This window comes from Adelges cooleyi, unplaced genomic scaffold (assembly GCF_023614345.1).
Source record: "Adelges cooleyi isolate 19-005CV unplaced genomic scaffold, UGA_ACOO_1.1 ACOO_flye_CR_arks_rails_tigmint_CR_PRNA_21, whole genome shotgun sequence".
NCBI lineage: Eukaryota > Metazoa > Arthropoda > Insecta > Hemiptera > Adelgidae > Adelges > Adelges cooleyi.
Window position 1 is genome coordinate 3,595,620 of NW_026095871.1, and position 19,019 is coordinate 3,614,638.

At 34.8% G+C, this 19,019-nt stretch overlaps 1 protein-coding gene across 4 annotated transcripts in view; it reads left to right on the forward strand.

The window, feature by feature from the left end:
• The window catches only part of LOC126834520 (titin), a 154,842-nt gene that overhangs the window by 133,447 nt on the left and 2,376 nt on the right, over positions 1-19,019 (forward strand). For all 4 annotated transcript variants that reach the window (XM_050566496.1, XM_050566497.1, XM_050566498.1 and 1 more), the window contains 26 exons: positions 357-5,757; positions 6,633-7,139; positions 7,467-8,120; positions 9,756-10,478; positions 10,767-10,814; positions 10,959-11,078; positions 11,146-11,298; positions 11,363-11,535; positions 11,602-11,792; positions 11,850-12,457; positions 12,549-12,855; positions 12,932-13,301; positions 13,456-13,615; positions 14,195-14,461; positions 14,589-14,703; positions 14,785-14,939; positions 15,004-15,155; positions 15,231-15,366; positions 15,455-15,599; positions 15,674-15,937; positions 16,293-16,750; positions 16,867-16,881; positions 17,087-17,389; positions 18,142-18,296; positions 18,390-18,534; positions 18,663-18,737. In XM_050566496.1, coding sequence (XP_050422453.1) covers positions 357-5,757; positions 6,633-7,139; positions 7,467-8,120; positions 9,756-10,478; positions 10,767-10,814; positions 10,959-11,078; positions 11,146-11,298; positions 11,363-11,535; positions 11,602-11,792; positions 11,850-12,457; positions 12,549-12,855; positions 12,932-13,301; positions 13,456-13,615; positions 14,195-14,461; positions 14,589-14,703; positions 14,785-14,939; positions 15,004-15,155; positions 15,231-15,366; positions 15,455-15,599; positions 15,674-15,937; positions 16,293-16,750; positions 16,867-16,881; positions 17,087-17,389; positions 18,142-18,296; positions 18,390-18,534; positions 18,663-18,737 — 11,800 coding nt within the window. The remainder of the gene's footprint in view (positions 1-356; positions 5,758-6,632; positions 7,140-7,466; positions 8,121-9,755; positions 10,479-10,766; positions 10,815-10,958; positions 11,079-11,145; positions 11,299-11,362; positions 11,536-11,601; positions 11,793-11,849; positions 12,458-12,548; positions 12,856-12,931; positions 13,302-13,455; positions 13,616-14,194; positions 14,462-14,588; positions 14,704-14,784; positions 14,940-15,003; positions 15,156-15,230; positions 15,367-15,454; positions 15,600-15,673; positions 15,938-16,292; positions 16,751-16,866; positions 16,882-17,086; positions 17,390-18,141; positions 18,297-18,389; positions 18,535-18,662; positions 18,738-19,019) is intronic.

A 19,019-nucleotide genomic window follows, 5' to 3' on the forward strand; every position in this document is an offset into this window, starting at 1 on the left:
AGTCCAAACCCGAGGAGGCTACCATTATTCCCGAGGAAACAACTTCTGTAGATATACAAACCACTACAGTCATTGAAGGGGGTAAGAAAAAGGTGACCAAAAAGAAGACCATTAAGAAAGTGGTTGACGGTAAAGAGGAGGTTGAAGTTGTTGAATCGAAACCCGAAATATCCGAAATAACCGATGAAGAAGTAGGTCTTTTGCCCGATTCTAAATTAGTCAAACCCGAGGAGGCTACCATTATTCCCGAGGAAACAACTTCTGTAGATATACAAACCACTACAGTCATTGAAGGGGGTAAGAAAAAGGTGACCAAAAAGAAGACCATTAAGAAAGTGGTTGACGGTAAAGAGGAGGTTGAAGTTGTTGAATCGAAACCCGAAATATCCGAAATAACCGATGAAGAAGTAGGTCTTTTGCCCGATTCTAAATTAGCCAAACCCGAGGAGGCTACCATTATTCCCGAGGAAACAACTTCTGTAGATATACAAACCACTACAGTCATTGAAGGGGGTAAGAAAAAGGTGACCAAAAAGAAGACCATTAAGAAAGTGGTTGACGGTAAAGAGGAGGTTGAAGTTGTTGAATCGAAACCCGAAATATCCGAAATAACCGATGAAGAAGTAGGTCTTTTGCCCGATTCTAAATTAGTCAAACCCGAGGAGGCTACCATTATTCCCGAGGAAACAACTTCTGTAGATATACAAACCACTACAGTTATTGAAGGGGGTAAGAAAAAGGTGACCAAAAAGAAGACCATTAAGAAAGTGGTTGACGGTAAAGAGGAGGTTGAAGTTGTTGAATCGAAACCCGAAATATCCGAAATAACCGATGAAGAAGTAGGTCTTTTGCCCGATTCTAAATTAGTCAAACCCGAGGAGGCTACCATTATTCCCGAGGAAACAACTTCTGTAGATATACAAACCACTACAGTCATTGAAGGGGGTAAGAAAAAGGTGACCAAAAAGAAGACCATTAAGAAAGTGGTTGACGGTAAAGAGGAGGTTGAAGTTGTTGAATCGAAACCCGAAATATCCGAAATAACCGATGAAGAAGTAGGTCTTTTGCCCGATTCTAAATTAGTCAAACCCGAGGAGGCTACCATTATTCCCGAGGAAACAACTTCTGTAGATATACAAACCACTACAGTCATTGAAGGGGGTAAGAAAAAGGTGACCAAAAAGAAGACCATTAAGAAAGTGGTTGACGGTAAAGAGGAGGTTGAAGTTGTTGAATCGAAACCCGAAATATCCGAAATAACCGATGAAGAAGTAGGTCTTTTGCCCGATTCTAAATTAGTCAAACCCGAGGAGGCTACCATTATTCCCGAGGAAACAACTTCTGTAGATATACAAACCACTACAGTCATTGAAGGGGGTAAGAAAAAGGTGACCAAAAAGAAGACCATTAAGAAAGTGGTTGACGGTAAAGAGGAGGTTGAAGTTGTTGAATCGAAACCCGAAATATCCGAAATAACCGATGAAGAAGTAGGTCTTTTGCCCGATTCTAAATTAGCCAAACCCGAGGAGGCTACCATTATTCCCGAGGAAACAACTTCTGTAGATATACAAACCACTACAGTCATTGAAGGGGGTAAGAAAAAGGTGACCAAAAAGAAGACCATTAAGAAAGTGGTTGACGGTAAAGAGGAGGTTGAAGTTGTTGAATCGAAACCCGAAATATCCGAAATAACCGATGAAGAAGTAGGTCTTTTGCCCGATTCTAAATTAGTCAAACCCGAGGAGGCTACCATTATTCCCGAGGAAACAACTTCTGTAGATATACAAACCACTACAGTCATTGAAGGGGGTAAGAAAAAGGTGACCAAAAAGAAGACCATTAAGAAAGTGGTTGACGGTAAAGAGGAGGTTGAAGTTGTTGAATCGAAACCCGAAATATCCGAAATAACCGATGAAGAAGTAGGTCTTTTGCCCGATTCTAAATTAGTCAAACCCGAGGAGGCTACCATTATTCCCGAGGAAACAACTTCTGTAGATATACAAACCACTACAGTCATTGAAGGGGGTAAGAAAAAGGTGACCAAAAAGAAGACCATTAAGAAAGTGGTTGACGGTAAAGAGGAGGTTGAAGTTGTTGAATCGAAACCCGAAATATCCGAAATAACCGATGAAGAAGTAGGTCTTTTGCCCGATTCTAAATTAGTCAAACCCGAGGAGGCTACCATTATTCCCGAGGAAACAACTTCTGTAGATATACAAACCACTACAGTCATTGAAGGGGGTAAGAAAAAGGTGACCAAAAAGAAGACCATTAAGAAAGTGGTTGACGGTAAAGAGGAGGTTGAAGTTGTTGAATCGAAACCCGAAATATCCGAAATAACCGATGAAGAAGTAGGTCTTTTGCCCGATTCTAAATTAGTCAAACCCGAGGAGGCTACCATTATTCCCGAGGAAACAACTTCTGTAGATATACAAACCACTACAGTCATTGAAGGGGGTAAGAAAAAGGTGACCAAAAAGAAGACCATTAAGAAAGTGGTTGACGGTAAAGAGGAGGTTGAAGTTGTTGAATCGAAACCCGAAATATCCGAAATAACCGATGAAGAAGTAGGTCTTTTGCCCGATTCTAAATTAGTCAAACCCGAGGAGGCTACCATTATTCCCGAGGAAACAACTTCTGTAGATATACAAACCACTACAGTTATTGAAGGGGGTAAGAAAAAGGTGACCAAAAAGAAGACCATTAAGAAAGTGGTTGACGGTAAAGAGGAGGTTGAAGTTGTTGAATCGAAACCCGAAATATCCGAAATAACCGATGAAGAAGTAGGTCTTTTGCCCGATTCTAAATTAGTCAAACCCGAGGAGGCTACCATTATTCCCGAGGAAACAACTTCTGTAGATATACAAACCACTACAGTTATTGAAGGGGGTAAGAAAAAGGTGACCAAAAAGAAGACCATTAAGAAAGTGGTTGACGGTAAAGAGGAGGTTGAAGTTGTTGAATCGAAACCCGAAATATCCGAAATAACCGATGAAGAAGTAGGTCTTTTGCCCGATTCTAAATTAGTCAAACCCGAGGAGGCTACCATTATTCCCGAGGAAACAACTTCTGTAGATATACAAACCACTACAGTCATTGAAGGGGGTAAGAAAAAGGTGACCAAAAAGAAGACCATTAAGAAAGTGGTTGACGGTAAAGAGGAGGTTGAAGTTGTTGAATCGAAACCCGAAATATCCGAAATAACCGATGAAGAAGTAGGTCTTTTGCCCGATTCTAAATTAGTCAAACCCGAGGAGGCTACCATTATTCCCGAGGAAACAACTTCTGTAGATATACAAACCACTACAGTCATTGAAGGGGGTAAGAAAAAGGTGACCAAAAAGAAGACCATTAAGAAAGTGGTTGACGGTAAAGAGGAGGTTGAAGTTGTTGAATCGAAACCCGAAATATCCGAAATAACCGATGAAGAAGTAGGTCTTTTGCCCGATTCTAAATTAGTCAAACCCGAGGAGGCTACCATTATTCCCGAGGAAACAACTTCTGTAGATATACAAACCACTACAGTCATTGAAGGGGGTAAGAAAAAGGTGACCAAAAAGAAGACCATTAAGAAAGTGGTTGACGGTAAAGAGGAGGTTGAAGTTGTTGAATCGAAACCCGAAATATCCGAAATAACCGATGAAGAAGTAGGTCTTTTGCCCGATTCTAAATTAGTCAAACCCGAGGAGGCTACCATTATTCCCGAGGAAGCAACTTCTGTAGATATACAAACCACTACAGTTATTGAAGGGGGTAAGAAAAAGGTGACCAAAAAGAAGACCATTAAGAAAGTGGTTGACGGTAAAGAGGAGGTTGAAGTTGTTGAATCGAAACCCGAAATATCCGAAATAACCGATGAAGAAGTAGGTCTTTTGCCCGATTCTAAATTAGTCAAACCCGAGGAGGCTACCATTATTCCCGAGGAAACAACTTCTGTAGATATACAAACCACTACAGTTATTGAAGGGGGTAAGAAAAAGGTGACCAAAAAGAAGACCATTAAGAAAGTGGTTGACGGTAAAGAGGAGGTTGAAGTTGTTGAATCGAAACCCGAAATATCCGAAATAACCGATGAAGAAGTAGGTCTTTTGCCCGATTCTAAATTAGTCAAACCCGAGGAGGCTACCATTATTCCCGAGGAAACAACTTCTGTAGATATACAAACCACTACAGTCATTGAAGGGGGTAAGAAAAAGGTGACCAAAAAGAAGACCATTAAGAAAGTGGTTGACGGTAAAGAGGAGGTTGAAGTTGTTGAATCGAAACCCGAAATATCCGAAATAACCGATGAAGAAGTAGGTCTTTTGCCCGATTCTAAATTAGTCAAACCCGAGGAGGCTACCATTATTCCCGAGGAAACAACTTCTGTAGATATACAAACCACTACAGTCATTGAAGGGGGTAAGAAAAAGGTGACCAAAAAGAAGACCATTAAGAAAGTGGTTGACGGTAAAGAGGAGGTTGAAGTTGTTGAATCGAAACCCGAAATATCCGAAATAACCGATGAAGAAGTAGGTCTTTTGCCCGATTCTAAATTAGTCAAACCCGAGGAGGCTACCATTATTCCCGAGGAAACAACTTCTGTAGATATACAAACCACTACAGTCATTGAAGGGGGTAAGAAAAAGGTGACCAAAAAGAAGACCATTAAGAAAGTGGTTGACGGTAAAGAGGAGGTTGAAGTTGTTGAATCGAAACCCGAAATATCCGAAATAACCGATGAAGAAGTAGGTCTTTTGCCCGATTCTAAATTAGTCAAACCCGAGGAGGCTACCATTATTCCCGAGGAAACAACTTCTGTAGATATACAAACCACTACAGTCATTGAAGGGGGTAAGAAAAAGGTGACCAAAAAGAAGACCATTAAGAAAGTGGTTGACGGTAAAGAGGAGGTTGAAGTTGTTGAATCGAAACCCGAAATATCCGAAATAACCGATGAAGAAGTAGGTCTTTTGCCCGATTCTAAATTAGTCAAACCCGAGGAGGCTACCATTATTCCCGAGGAAGCAACTTCTGTAGATATACAAACCACTACAGTTATTGAAGGGGGTAAGAAAAAGGTGACCAAAAAGAAGACCATTAAGAAAGTGGTTGACGGTAAAGAGGAGGTTGAAGTTGTTGAATCGAAACCCGAAATATCCGAAATAACCGATGAAGAAGTAGGTCTTTTGCCCGATTCTAAATTAGTCAAACCCGAGGAGGCTACCATTATTCCCGAGGAAACAACTTCTGTAGATATACAAACCACTACAGTCATTGAAGGGGGTAAGAAAAAGGTGACCAAAAAGAAGACCATTAAGAAAGTGGTTGACGGTAAAGAGGAGGTTGAAGTTGTTGAATCGAAACCCGAAATATCCGAAATAACCGATGAAGAAGTAGGTCTTTTGCCCGATTCTAAATTAGTCAAACCCGAGGAGGCTACCATTATTCCCGAGGAAACAACTTCTGTAGATATACAAACCACTACAGTCATTGAAGGGGGTAAGAAAAAGGTGACCAAAAAGAAGACCATTAAGAAAGTGGTTGACGGTAAAGAGGAGGTTGAAGTTGTTGAATCGAAACCCGAAATATCCGAAATAACCGATGAAGAAGTAGGTCTTTTGCCCGACTCTAAATTAGTCAAACCCGAGGAGGCTACCATTATTCCCGAGGAAACAACTTCTGTAGATTTAGATAAAGTGGCTAATGTTTTCCCTTTTTCCCCTCAAACATCTCAAGGAACTTCACATAATATACCACTACACATAGTACTGTCAGGTAATTGGCATTTAATCACAACATAACACAATTATTACTTATATTTTTTTTTGTTATATATATTGGTGTTCTATTACTTTCATGTCACGTATGGTCGTTTGTGTTGTCTTTTCAATCTTCTTATTTTGCTTATTCTGTAAACTATTTTATCACAACTGAGGATAACATCCATGACATCTATAGCCAAATTAAGAAATAATTTCTACCCCTTCTAGGAGAATGAGTTTATTATATTTTTTCCGTTTTTTCAACTTTTATTAGTATAACTATATAACTAAGAATATTCCATAAAAATTGGGAACTAATTTCATAATATTTTAAAAAGATGTAAGGTGCCGTATTTGTTGAAAGTATGTAATATATTTTGGTTTTTTCTGCATTTTCAAAGGGAAGGGGTGAATTTTTCAAATTGGTTGCCCCATGAAGTACCTTTTAGGTACAATGTCAAATCAATAGTTAAGTTGCTACAAGAATAAATCGGTTCAGTGGCTTTGAAGATTCGTGTGTCCAACCATCAGTTATAAAATAGAAAACACATCTCAGGAACTCATTAAGGCTAAAAAATATTGACATAATGCATAAAAATATGATTTATAATAAAAACCTCATGTACACATATTTTTATTTTTAAAGAATGTATCATAAATTTTGTAACACAATTATTTCAATTTTTTTCTCGTCCTTAATATACATTGAATATTACATATATTGATTAACTTCGTATAATTGTCAATTAAATTATTATTAATATATTTTAAGACCATTAACCGATTAATTCTACAGAATATTACATGGTAAAGCTTCATAACAAAACTTGCATTTATATTACAAACTTACCTATAATAGGACTGAAAATATATGTTATTTTAAAATAGATGAAAAACTGGAAGATGTAAAAAATGAGGATACTGAAGAGATACTACAAAAACCTATTGAAAAGCCAAACGAAAATGATATTGATATTAAAAATGCCTTTTTGATATTAAAACCGAAAAAAACACAACTCGAAGAAGAAGATGAAGTAGCCAGCGTTACATTCATTCCCAAAAAATCTAAAGTTAAGGAAGATATAGAACAAGTATTTAGTATCAACGCACAAACGTATGAAGAGGAAGAAATTTCTATGACAGGAATTGTAAAGTTACAAAGAAAATCATTAATAGAAACCCTAGAAGTTGATACTGTTGACAATATTGATCAAAATATACCTGCTTTAACTATAGAAGAATTAGATGAAACAAATAAAGTTATTCAAACACAAAAAGATACAGAAAACTATGAAACTGAAGTTACTATAACGTCAATACCAAAGATACCTAGCACCAAAAAAGATCAAAAAGAAAATATTGGCGTTACGGATAACGAACTTCCATTGAAAGAAGGTGAAGAAGAACAAAAGCCTAAGCGTAAACCATCGTTAAAGAAAGAAACTGATGACCAAAGCTTAACACCAGAAGAGTCATCGGTTATAGTAAAACGTCCTAAAAAGAAATCGATACCTAAAGAAGAAACTGAAACTGAAGGAACCGAAGTTACAATTAAGAAAAAACCTAAAAAACCAGTAACCGAAGAAGGCCAAAAAGAATCTATTGAAGTTACAATTAAACCAAAGAGAAAACCATCAATACAAAAAGATGAAGAATCTGACAAAATCACGGTAGAAAAGATAGAAGTTGAAGAATCTGATGACAAACTTCCCTCGAAAGAAGGTGAAGAAGAAGAAAAGCCTAAGCGTAAACCATCGTTAAAGAAAGAAACTGATAACCAAAGCTCAACACCAGAAGATTCATCGGTTATAGTAAAACGTCCTAAAAAGAAATCGATACCTAAAGAAGAAACTGAAACTGAAGGAACCGAAGTTACAATTAAGAAAAAACCTAAAAAACCAGTAGCCGAAGAAGACCGAAAAGAATCTATTGAAGTTACAATTAAACCAAAGAGAAAACCATCAATACAAAAAGATGAAGAATCTGACAAAATCACTGTAGAAAAGATAGAAGTTGAAGAATCTGATGACAAACTTCCCTCGAAAGAAGGTGAAGAAGAAGAAAAGCCCAAGCGTAAACCATCGTTAAAGAAAGAAACTGATGACCAAAGCTCAACACCAGAAGAGTCATCGGTTATAGTAAAACGTCCTAAAAAGAAATCGATACCTAAAGAAGAAACTGAAACTGAAGGAACCGAAGTTACAATTAAGAAAAAACCTAAAAAACCAGTAGCCGAAGAAGACCGAAAAGAATCTATTGAAGTTACAATTAAACCAAAGAGAAAACCATCAATACAAAAAGATGAAGAATCTGACAAAATCACTGTAGAAAAGATAGAAGTTGAAGAATCTGATGACAAACTTCCCTCGAAAGAAGGTGAAGAAGAAGAAAAGCCCAAGCGTAAACCATCGTTAAAGAAAGAAACTGATAACCAAAGCTCAACACCAGAAGAGTCATCGGTTATAGTAAAACGTCCTAAAAAGAAATCGATACCTAAAGAAGAAACTGAAACTGAAGGAACCGAAGTTACAATTAAGAAAAAACCTAAAAAACCAGTAGCCGAAGAAGACCGAAAAGAATCTATTGAAGTTACAATTAAACCAAAGAGAAAACCATCAATACAAAAAGATGAAGAATCTGACAAAATCACTGTAGAAAAGATAGAAGTTGAAGAATCTGATGACAAACTTCCCTCGAAAGAAGGTGAAGAAGAAGAAAAGCCTAAGCGTAAACCATCGTTAAAGAAAGAAACTGATAACCAAAGCTCAACACCAGAAGAGTCATCGGTTATAGTAAAACGTCCTAAAAAGAAATCGATACCTAAAGAAGAAACTGAAACTGAAGGAACCGAAGTTACAATTAAGAAAAAACCTAAAAAACCAGTAGCCGAAGAAGACCGAAAAGAATCTATTGAAGTTACAATTAAACCAAAGAGAAAACCATCAATACAAAAAGATGAAGAATCTGACAAAATCACTGTAGAAAAGATAGAAGTTGAAGAATCTGATGACAAACTTCCCTCGAAAGAAGGTGAAGAAGAAGAAAAGCCCAAGCGTAAACCATCGTTAAAGAAAGAAACTGATGACCAAAGCTCAACACCAGAGGAGTCGTCGGTTATAGTAAAACGTCCTAAAAAGAAATCGATACCTAAAGAAGAAACTGAAACTGAAGGAACCGAAGTTACAATTAAGAAAAAACCTAAAAAACCAGTAGCCGAAGAAGACCGAAAAGAATCTATTGAAGTTACAATTAAACCAAAGAGAAAACCATCAATACAAAAAGATGAAGAATCTGACAAAATCACTGTAGAAAAGATAGAAGTTGAAGAATCTGATGACAAACTTCCCTCGAAAGAAGGTGAAGAAGAAGAAAAGCCCAAGCGTAAACCATCGTTAAAGAAAGAAACTGATGACCAAAGCTCAACACCAGAGGAGTCATCGGTTATAGTAAAACGTCCTAAAAAGAAATCGATACCTAAAGAAGAAACTGAAACTGAAGGAACCGAAGTTACAATTAAGAAAAAACCTAAAAAACCAGTAGCCGAAGAAGACCGAAAAGAATCTATTGAAGTTACAATTAAACCAAAGAGAAAACCATCAATACAAAAAGATGAAGAATCTGACAAAATCACTGTAGAAAAGATAGAAGTTGAAGAATCTGATGACAAACTTCCCTCGAAAGAAGGTGAAGAAGAAGAAAAGCCCAAGCGTAAACCATCGTTAAAGAAAGAAACTGATGACCAAAGCTTAACACCAGAAGAGTCATCGGTTATAGTAAAACGTCCTAAAAAGAAATCAATACCTAAAGAAGAAACTGAAACTGAAGGAACCGAAGTTACAATTAAGAAAAAACCTAAAAAACCAGTAACCGAAGAAGGCCAAAAAGAATCTATTGAAGTTACAATTAAACCAAAGAGAAAACCATCAATACAAAAAGATGAAGAATCTGACAAAATCACGGTAGAAAAGATAGAAGTTGTAGAATCTGATGAAAAACTTCCCTCGAAAAAAGGTGAAGAAGAAGAAAAGCCTAAGCGTAAACCATCGTTAAAGAAAGAAACTGATGACCAAAGCTCAACACCAGAGGAGTCATCGGTTATAGTAAAACGTCCTAAAAAGAAATCGATACCTAAAGAAGAAACTGAAATCGTTGAGATTGAAGATACTGATGATGATGTTACCTCTGTCACATACGTACCAAGGTCAAAAAAAATAGTGGAGAACATTGAACAAGAGTTTAATATACACTCTAATACTTATGAAGAAGAAAATATATCTATGTCAGGTAAAGTGAAAATTCCATCAAGAAAGCAATCCTCTTTAGAAACTGATGTTAATGTATCAGAGACTTTAGATGTTGTTTTGGATGATTCTGAGGTCCATAAAGATGACAAGGTAGAATATTTGGACAATGTAGAAGTTCGTCTAAATCGACCGAAACAAATCAAATCTAAGAATATAAACAAAGAAAGAACTTTTGATGAGACATCAATTACCTTAAGACATCCATTAAAAAGTGCTCATGAAGAACATGAAACTTTAGAACAAATTGATGCTGTTGAGCTTAAATTGAGATCTAAATCTCAGCCTTTTAATATAGAAGAAGGTCCTGATGAGCTATTTAATATAGATCTAAAACTAAAAAAAGAAGTTAAGAATAATTTAGTTATATGTGAAGAAGAATCATTGGATTTTAAAGTCAAACGAAAGCCGTCGATAAAATGTATTACTCAAGGTGTGTATTAATTATATTTAAGATATGTACTTATAATATTATTATTGGTTATCAAGTGAGAAATGTCAAATACTTACGACTTAAGTACATGACATTATATAAATTATGAGATATTATTTTCTTAATTTACATTTACAACTATATTTACAAATTAGTTTTGTAGAGCCGTACATCATATATAAATAGTTTAAACAAAATTCAACCAATTTAGGATTAAAAGCTGTTGAGTTACCATATATTTCCTATGATTTATTTTATTACGTTGTACAATACTTAATTTTTTTTTAGATGGAGCTGAATTGAACTTATTCCAAGAGAAATATGTATCAACCGATGGTATGATAGTACTACATTAGCATTGAAGCTTTTGCTGTATTCATTTGTACATGCTTGTCGCGCTTTTAACTTATAAAATCTAATAAATCGTTATGTATAATTATATTTTACTTTATAATTCCAAAGCCTAATTTTATGTTCTAGATGGTAATATGACCTGTTCTGAAAACCATGATGGAGAAGCTATGTTTGCAATACGTTCTTATATTGCTGAAAATGATGATGCACTAGATTTAGTAGAAGGCGAAAAAGTTCACGTCATTGGTATTATTTTATCATATTATATATGTATTACTAATTAATTGGATTGTTAATTAATTTAAATTTAAAGAGAGCAATAATCAAGAATGGTGGTTCGTAAAAAAACATTTAACTGAAGAAAAAGGCTGGGTTCCGTCTATATATCTCAGAGACGAAACTAGTTATATGCAATACGTACAAAAGAAACTACATGAAAAAATAGACAAACTGCCTATATTTCAAAGTAAGATTTATCTTTATTTATATTGTTACAGAAAATGTAATAATATGGTGATTATAACGTGTAGGACATTCTCTAAATGAAAAACCAACAGCTCCACGATTTATTGAAAAACTTCAACCTAAACACATACCTGACGGGGGTACAGTTCAGTTCCAATGTCATGTGGAAGGAAATCCTAGACCACAAATTACTTGGTTTAGACAAACGGCTATATTAAAGCCTTCGCAAGACTTCCAAGTACGTTGATATATTTTTTAATAATTTAATGGCGTAAAATAAATACTTTAATTTCTTCGACTCTAGATATTCTACGACGAAGACAATGTAGCAACACTGATAATTAGAGAAGTTTTCCCCGAAGATGCGGGTACATTTACTTGCGTTGCTAAAAATATTGCTGGTTTTGCTTCCAGCACTACAGAATTAACTGTCGAAGCGCCATTATCTGATCATGGATCTGATATTACCGGTCTTTCTAGAAAGAGCATGTCTAGGTAAACATTTTAGTGTTCCTTAATTTTTCGCTAATACTAATTCGTTTTATATTTTAGAGAATCTTCGTTAGCAGACATACTGGAAGGTATACCTCCGACGTTTTCACGTAAGCCAAAGGCCACATGCGCGAATGAAAACTCTGATGTTCTTCTCGAATGTCGATTAGTAGCTGTTCCAGAGCCAGATATCTTATGGCATTACAACGGCAATGAGATGTCTAGTACGTCATCTATTAAAGTAGAAACCTACTCCGATATGCACTTCTACGTTAGTTCAGTCAAAATTAGCAATGTTAAAAAAACACAAGAAGGAGTTTATTCGGTAGTGGCTAGGAACAGGGAAGGTGAAGCTAAAATGGATTTAGTATTGAAAGTTAAAACAGGACAGCCCGAGAAACCTCAAATATTAGAACCACTTTACGATATTACAATAAATGAAGGAGAAACTGCAATTTTAAGTACTCAAATAAGTGGAGAACCACAACCTACGATAGAGTGGCTTAAAAATAACAAACCCATTTCAAACATCAACACAGTAGTATCTAAAGATGGTGTTCACACTTTGACGATAAACAAACCAACGCCTCGTGATTCAGCAAAGTATACTGTCAATGCTTCAAACAAGCTCGGATCTGCTCAAACAACGTGTTTCCTGTCAATTGAAGGTAAAATCAAATAATTGTTTTTTTATTTCCTTACAGAAAAAATTATTCGCGTATAGCTTGTGGAATTAAAAAATAATAATCTGTTTTACAGAACTTCCTGGTCCACAAGCACCGTTATTCGTTGAAAGGTTCCAAGAGCAAACTGTAAAAGAAAATGGAACTATTACATTGATTGCGAGAGTTACTGGAAATCCAGTTCCGACCGTCTCGTGGTTTAGAAATAACAAACCTTTATTAGCATCTCCAAAAAAGAAGGAAGTATTTGACGGTGAAAATATCGTTTTAGAAATTTTGAATGCTGGTAGCGAAGATGATGCAGGCGATTACAAATGTGTTGCTACAAATACTTTTGGAACTGCTACACATGGAGCTCGTATATCAGTAGACGTTCCACTAGTGTAAGTGAAATTCTCAAAAAAATGGATAGATATATAGATAATTTGTTCTAGGTAGTTAATGACTAACAATTTACAGGACATTCTCTCGACCACTGAAGGAAGTGATAGAGGTTGATGAAAAGCAGTCAATATATTTGGAATGCGAAACATCGCATACTGTTACGACAAAGTGGTTATTGAATGGCAAAGAGCTTACTGGCATGGATCATAGAGAGTTGCATCAAGATGGACGAGTACATCGATTAGTTATTAAGAAATCAAGTATTCTCGATTCGGGCAAGTACACATGTACTGTCAAACACCACTCTACTTCCAGCACAGTAACAGTACATGATATACAAGCAGAGTTTGTAAAAAAACTTGAAGATGTCGAAGTAAAGGAAAATGAGTGTGCTATTTTGGAAGTAGAAATTTCCTCCGATACTGCTAATGTTACATGGCATAAGGTATTTTGATCATTTTACTAGCAATTTTTATAATGGACAATTTGTACAATAATATTTGCAATTAGCTTATAATATATATTAATATAATAAGTCTATCAGTATTTCTTAATTTGTATAATATATTTTTTTTTTTTGTGTTCTTCAACAATCATAGAATGGAGAAATGCTTACCGATGGCTTGAAAAACAAAGTGTTCTTCGAAAAAGATGGTCAAACACGTAAACTAGTCATAAGGAGTATCTCAGTGCATGACGACGGTGAATATACATGTTCCTTAGGTGATCAAGAATGTACTGCAGAAATAAATGTCATAGGTAATAAACTGTACATAATGTACAAATGACTATCAATTATACAGTGATTGATTTTTAAGTATCCACTCAATAAATCATACAATTTAATCAGCTGTTAAACTTTTTTAACTCCTTCTCAAGTTAATTATTTTTTATTAACTTTTGAAACTGGTAACATATACACTATACATTTTATTTACTCTTGTATTTTTATTTTACCTGTTTTAAATAATTATTTTTAAAGTTATTTAAGTTTAGGTTGGAAGAAATGTGTAGTGTAGTATTATATTTTTATCTGCGCGAATTACTCAAGATGTTTACTAACCAGTCAACATTTTTAGAAAATTATTCTAAATTTTTAAAGTTAATAAATAACATACATTACCACTTAAATTTCAAAAGTTTATATACGAATACTTAATTTGGGAGGGGTTTAAAAACTTAAAAGTTTGTGAAAAATTGAACTATCAATGTATATAAACACTATAAAAAATCATGTAAAAAAAATGTTCTAATTGAACCCTACGAGATATTGAGTGGACAACTTTAAAAAAAATTACTCTATACAAACATTAATAAATATATATGTAACTTTTACAGAATTAGCACCACAAATTATAACTAAACTGAAAGATCAGAAAGTTGCCACAGGAGAACAGGTGCTATTTGATATTGAATTGACAAAAGGAGATGCTCTGGTCAAATGGACCAAAGACGAAAAAGAATTACAGCTGAGTAATAATGTTAGATTGACTATTGATGGAAAAAGACAAAGATTGGAAATTGTTAAAGCGTCAAAGAGTGATTCTGGTATTTATGGTTGTCAAGTTCACGAACAAACCTGTAAAGCTAAACTAGTCGTTGAAGGTAATTAGTATTTATTTCTATTATTTTTTTTATTTGATTATTTAACATAATAACTGTTTGAATAGTTTACTATGAACACACTACACGATTAATTTTTTATTTATTAATTAGAAAATATTTGTTTTAGAACCGAAAGCGAGTTTTACAAAAAAATTACCAGATGTTACGCTCGCTGTTAATGGTACTGATATTAAACTACAAGTAGAGGTTTCAAATCCAGAAGTGTCAGTAAAATGGTTAAGGTAAAACAATTATTACTGTATTCAATGGAAATTAATCAAATAATAATTTAACATTTAATTTTTTTTAACCATATGTTTCAGGTCAGGAAAAGTTATAAAACAATCTGAAAAATATAATATAATTTCTGAAGGACAAGTTCACACACTCATCATTAAAAAAGCTACACGAGCTGATGAGTCCGAATACACGTGTACAGCAGTTAATGTCAAGACATCGACAAAATTAAAAGTTGAAGGTAGTGTTGATCAATACTTGACTTGATGTGACGTATATTTAATGTGCAAACAATTAAATTTCAGTCAAAGAAGAGCCACCTAAAGTTATTAATATAGTCAAAGAATATCGTTTAAAAAAAGATGAAGATTTAAGTGTTAACGTAACTTTTACTTCATCGACAGCAACCTCAGCAGAATGGTTTATCAACGAAACCCAATTAATAAAATCAAACAGAGTACTTGATATTTTTATTTTGCATATTATGTGCAAATTGTTCAGTACTAACTAAAACGTACATTTTTGCACACAGGTATCCTATTCGATTGCTGAATCGTCAGCCAGTCTTAACATTAAAAAGATAAGCGAGTTGGACACGGGTAAACTCATTATAAAATTAAAGAACGATTATGGGGAAACTGTCGAAGATATTACCGTCAACGTGATCGGTAAATTAAACAACTACCGAATTTTAATATTAACAATGTTTAAGTATAATCATGACTTAAAAAAAAAAACAATTTTATTCAATTTTAGAAGTCCCTGGAGAACCTGGCGTACCGGATGTTATTGAGATCACAAATACTTCAGTAACACTCCATTGGAAGCCACCACAGTTCGACGGGAACTCACCAATCGAATGCTATATAATAGAATATCACGACAAAGACGAATTCATGGTGTAAGTAAATGATAATTTGTAATAATGTGTTTTATTTTTCACAACTCTAATGATTTAATATTATAAAATCCAAGGTGGAATAAAATAGAAGTCACAGACACCACACATGAAGTTACTGGACTGCCAACTGGGCATGAAATCATGTTTAAAGTGGCGGCTAAAAATTGCGCTGGTGTGGGACCAACCTCACACAATACAAGATACGTACAAATTATCAGTATGGGTTCATTTTCTCCCCCTGTAATTCAAGAACCCCTATCAGATTCATCAATCGGTTTGGGCAAACCGGCCACTCTTCAGTGTGTCATCACTGGACAGCCTATACCTGAAATAAAATGGTTAGTGTAAAACAACACAAATAACACGTTGTTAATACATTTTAAGAAATAATAATTGAATGATAGTTGTACGCCATTGATAAAATAATATTTTTGAGGAACAGTAATTTTAATACCAAACAACAAGAACACAGAAACCCATTTTCAAGTTTCAAAAGGGTGAAATTGCTGTTATTTTTGTTTTAAAGTTTAATGATGTTGAAAATTAATAGTGGTAAACATTTAGATTTTTGTATACAAGAAACGGAGTTACGTATTCTATTTAAACTTGTTTGGGAGTGTCTTTTGAAACAACTTTATACGTTTATTTTTTATGAACATTTTTATGTGTGTTTGATAATACATTTTTTTATAGGCTTAAAAATGGCACTGTACTAAAAACTAAGGCGACTACGTTCGAAAATCACTTGGCCAAGCTAACGATTAGCGAGTGCGTTGAATCATCTGCGGGTACTTACACGTGTCAAGCGACTAATGGTGCTGGTACGGCTGAGACCTCGTGCAAGTTAAGCGTACAAGACGTGCCTAAAATCCAAGTCAACGAATCGGATACTTCGCAAATGATTAGGGTGCGAAACCAATGGAAGGTCACAGCCAAATACACAGGGTACCCGAAACCGACTGTAGTGTGGCACAAAAACGGACAACCATTAGAGATGCCAAACAAACACGTGAGCATTTACGACGACTTGGACGATTGGTCAACAACAATAGCCATTTATTCAGTGGAAAGGCCAGACACTGGTGTTTACACGGTAACAGCGTCCAATTCTGCCGGCACAACCACTTGTAATTTGAACCTGAAAGTCATCGGTAAGTGATATAATTCCTTGCATAATCGACCTTAAAACGGCCTACAGCCCGCGGCTATAGTGTAGCCGCTTTTATTGTATTATTTTAAAGTTCGTTTTTTTTTATATTATGTTTAGAATCAGTTAAGGACGGTAAGGGATTTAAGTTCACTGTAAATTTGGTAAAACGTTTTCGTACCCTGTGCGAATCCTTTTTATTTTCAACCGCATTTCCGATTAATGGCACCGTTTTTTTATTTCCCTATATGTTTTAACTGTGATTCCGACTGAAATCGAAAAACCTCACTCGTTTTGTAATAGACCAGTATTTAATATAATATTGTAACGATATTCGCAGATAAACCAAGTGCGCCACGAGGTCCTATGCGCATCAAAGAGATCAACTCGGATTCGGTGACTATTGGATGGGACAAGCCAGCGGATGACGGTGGCTTGGATATAACGGCATATCAGTTGGAACGATGCAATGTGGGTAAGATGATCTGGTCTAAGGTAGCAGACGTCGGTCAAGATGTGTCAGCCTACAGTGTTCAAAAGTTACACGAAGATTCTGAGTATATGTTTAGAGTGAGCGCCCAGAATGCAGTTGGAACTTCAGAGTTCTTACAAAGCGAATCGGTCACGGTGAAATGCAAATACCGTAAGTACAGTAAACATTTGGTTTTATAATTATTTTTCAAAAATATCCAAGTATGTATCATCAGATATGCGAGATATGTAAAAAACTGACAAAGTATGACGAATGACACGAGTTGAACGTGAAAAATACAGCAGAAGTATAAAAAAAAAAAAAATTTTGTTCTTGTAGAAGGAAAAATGTGTATAACACTTAAGCTAAGTCTGTAAAGATGTATAGAAGAGATTTAGGCATTGAAAAAAAACGATGAGAGTATAACGAAATTGGCTGAAATGAGAATGGTGCAATTGAATTGTGTAGTTGTAAATTAGATGCAAATATGAGGAAGTAAATCGAAACTCGAGCTAGAAGCAATGGCAATGACTAAGAAAAGACAAATCTGTCTAATCAAACTTATTTAACCATTTTGAGAGTTGCAATAAGCTTAAAAAAATTAAAATGTCAGAAAATCAATATGATAGTTTGCGAGAATATAAATCAGGAATAGTGGGTTGCTTAAAATTATTATAATATTTATCATTCGAAACAATGTGACAACCTCTCTAAAAAAAAAGTAACGATTATGCAAAAAAAGAAAGAGTTTGTGTTTCTTATAATAATTGTTTGAGACAAAGCAAATGTGATAAAAAAAAAAACAATAAATATCCATTTTTTTATGTTTTTTTTTCGTCTTTACAACATACTAACTTAAACTAATCTGAGTATTTTCCTAAAGCAATTGATAATTAACTCAAAATTGTATCCCGTCGTAATAGATAAGCCATCGGCACCACAAGGTCCACTGAAGATTACTGGTGTCACGGACACGTCTTTAACAGTCACATGGTTACCGCCATTTGACAACGGTGGCATAGCTATTGAAGATTATTGCGTAGAGATCAAAGAGATCGATAAAAAAGCTTGGCAGAAGGTAATATTATATTATTATTAATTCCTTTTCCTATAAACGAATAATAGATGCCTGCCAGAAAATAAATTATAATTTTAAACGGTATTCGTTTAGATCGCTTCTACCAAAGAATTGCGTATGAAAATATCCGATCTGAAAAAAGGCTCGTCTTATAACATTAGAATAACAGCCAGGAATCATGTAGGTTATGGAAAACCTTACATACCGGATGAGCCAATTGTTGCTGGAAAACGCATAAGTAAGAAATTACGACGTGCACATAATATTGTATATCGTAAGACGCAATAATGATTGCGCTTTGTCGTTGTTAATTAGACGTTACTAGCGCTTTAACGCTTTTGCTTTTAACAATATGCTTTACTATAGGTTTTAAGGGAGGTATTTCCGACGAAACGCTATACGTGCTTATGGGAATTTTCCCAACAAAATCAAAAGCTACTGGTAAGTCGAATAGCCGCTTCATGATGATTTTAAAACAACAATACCTAAAACGAAATATGACAAGTTTTTGGAGACAATGTCATGTCCTTTTTTGATAACTTAATATTTAACATTTAAAATCACTTTTTTTACTTTTTTTAAATAAATATAGCTCTTTTTCAAGTTATTATTTTTCAAAATCTAATATGACACAGTCTCCAAAATATTGTTATCTTTCGATTTTTTAATATGTGTTTTTACCCTAAATCAACCATGGACCTAGTAAAACGCAATTTGAATAGT